The sequence below is a fragment of the Cryptomeria japonica genome, chromosome 5 (assembly GCF_030272615.1).
Source record: "Cryptomeria japonica chromosome 5, Sugi_1.0, whole genome shotgun sequence".
Classification (NCBI taxonomy): Eukaryota; Viridiplantae; Streptophyta; class Pinopsida; order Cupressales; family Cupressaceae; genus Cryptomeria; species Cryptomeria japonica.
The window spans coordinates 798,418,165-798,420,512 of record NC_081409.1 but is presented as its reverse complement, the minus strand read 5'-3'; the positions used below and the strand labels follow the sequence as shown (position 1 = coordinate 798,420,512).

The 2,348-nt window shown below is 37.4% G+C and overlaps 1 protein-coding gene across 1 annotated transcript; it reads right to left on the bottom strand.

The window, feature by feature from the left end:
- Positions 1 to 397: 397 nt before the first annotated feature.
- On the bottom strand, positions 398 to 2,141 carry LOC131075541 (indole-3-acetate O-methyltransferase 1-like). Its single transcript, XM_059221012.1, has 5 exons — positions 2,022 to 2,141; positions 1,512 to 1,750; positions 1,322 to 1,427; positions 986 to 1,252; positions 398 to 778 (listed from the first exon to the last, which is right to left on the bottom strand). The coding sequence occupies exons 1-5, from the start codon at positions 2,139 to 2,141 to the stop codon at positions 398 to 400; spliced, it is 1,113 nt and encodes a 370-aa protein (XP_059076995.1).
- Between the last annotated feature and the right edge of the window lie 207 nt (positions 2,142 to 2,348).

The following is a 2,348-nucleotide window of genomic DNA, read 5'->3' as shown; positions in this document are numbered from 1 at the left end:
TGACATAATTAATAATATTAATCTAAATTTATTGCAATGTCGATATTGGCATAGTGTGATGGTTAAGTTATGGTGTTGTTGTTCTTGTCATCAAGGTTCAAAACTATTGAGGTATTATTGTTGTTGTTGAGCATTTATGTTGGGAATGAGGTGCCTCTTTTGTAATTTCATGAACTCATAGCTCTTGATCAAAAACATTTACCCCTTTTAAAAAGTTATTGCATTACAAATGAAATTTATACTTAAATAGCAAAATATAATACATAGTATATATAGGGATATAATACCCAAAAAATGCATGCTATGAATTAGTCATTTCGTAGTCACTATATAAGCATAATCTAATTACATTTTACATAAAAGTAATGAAGAGATTGAGGACACCAAAATCTCTTCATTAATAGGAATTATTGTGTGCTCCATTTTTAATGAGAAGAGCAACAACCAACTCTATTTCTTTGGGGATATACTCTTCAAACTGAGTAGAAGCTCTTTTAGCAATTCTTAAGAAGAATTCATCAGTCAATCTCTCACTTCCCAAATGAACTTCTATAATATTCTCAAATAGTGCTCTATATTGGTTTGCTACAAATATTCCAAACATTTTTTCTTCCCCTTGTTTCCAATGTGTCATTGGATGCATTGGAACTCCTCCTAAGACCCTCATATTCCCAATTTCGAACGATCCCTCTTTCTTCACAATGCTCTCCACCTCTTCTAAACTTGGACCAAACCAAGGTATATAGAATGATTTCCATTTCTCCCTTTCAACAATGTCCTGCGAATGAAAATATCCACATTATACCACAATACATATAATTTCAAACATTTATTTGTTTTAAAACTGAGGACTTAGATTTAAAACTAAAACCCTAACCTATAAGACAAATAACCATACTGAAAATTTCCTAAACTAGAACTCATCCTAGGGTGTGGAAAAACAAGCTTATAGATAGTGGGGAGCGAGAATGCATTAGGTATAAACCTCATTGACTAGTTCCTCAAATGCATATTCTAAGTGGCGCGCAATATTTCCTAATATTCCTTGCTCCTCCATTAGTTGGGTGCCTGCATTACGACCCACCAGAGATATAAACATGGATCCCCCATCAACAATCTCTCTTGCTCGGGCATTTAGAAATGCTGTGAAGTCCGTGTTAAACTGGTGCAGATACGCAGCCCCCACTATCCCCTCGCAATCATTTGAAACGTACACACGAGGAGACCTCCTCTGTTGAACACTCTCTGGCACCTGCATTTACATCGTATCAGGTCACTCCTATGTACCCATGTATGGAGAAAGAATCATTTTATAACTCACTTGTGAAATCCAGTGGAGACTGGCAGAAGAATGACAGAAATGCAAGCTTTTCTGTGGAAAGAGACGTTTGAAATGTGATCCACACACAGCCGCTGCAAAGTAAGATCTTGCGGCCACAGGATTTATATCACAGAGACCATTACCATCCGTATCGGTAAAGCCTTGTTAGGGCGGAGGCAATGTTCGAAACAGCAAATTAAAATCGTTTGAGGGAAGGTCGGTGAAATAAACCTCGAATTCTGGCATTTCCCGTTCCTCAAGTGAGCATTGCAGAGCTCTGACAATGGTGTCTGCTACCACAAGTGTATTTTGCCCAGTTCCACACCCGAAATCTGCTATCCTAAGTATTCCTCGCCTATTAAACTCAAATCTCATATTCTCATGAATGCTGCGCTCCAGAATCGGTTTCAAAGCTTGAACCATCTTTAACTGCACCAGTAAAATTTCCAATTCCAGATTTAGTATAAGAAACAGAGTTCACAGTAGTTAAGGTGCAAAAAATATTGAAAACGTGAGCTAATGCACTGGAAAATACTTATTCTGGAAAAGAAAAAACTTAAATAGTGACAAGTCATAGACCTGACCAGAAAAAAGTTGCCAAGAACAGGAAGACTGTCTTACAAACTGGAATTAGCCAACAAACACAAAAAAAAAAAGAGAAAAGAAAAGAAAAGAAAGAAATTGAATGGGTGTTTTGTACCTGACATAAAGAATTGTTGACATAACTGGAATCTCCATCTCCGCCCTTCATGCCAAGCACATTCTCCAGGGCCAATTTAGACTGAGTTGGAGATTGAGATTGAGAATTGAGCACCTCCATTAAGATGGCTTCTGAGCTTTGTTCTGAACAAGCTCAGCTCACTCAAGGAAGGGCTATCTATGCTTTATCAATTCTCATACGTCTGTATTTATAATCATTATTTTGTGGCGACATCATCTCTTACGCCATCGTTTGTGGCGACATCATCTCTTACGGTGCAGACAGCATTGGATTTGTTTTCTTCACATTTTTCTAATTGAAGCACCG

Coding starts and splice junctions, on each gene's coding strand:
- LOC131075541 (XM_059221012.1), bottom strand. CDS start 2,141: ATGGAGGTGCTCAATTCTCAATCTCAATCTCCAACTCAGTCTAAATTG. Junction 1,428..1,511: donor TCAAACGATTTTAATTTGCT/GTTTCGAACATT, acceptor TGTGGCCGCAAG/ATCTTACTTTGCAGCGGCTG. Junction 1,253..1,321: donor GTCTCCACTGGATTTCACAA/GTGAGTTATAAA, acceptor ATGTAAATGCAG/GTGCCAGAGAGTGTTCAACA.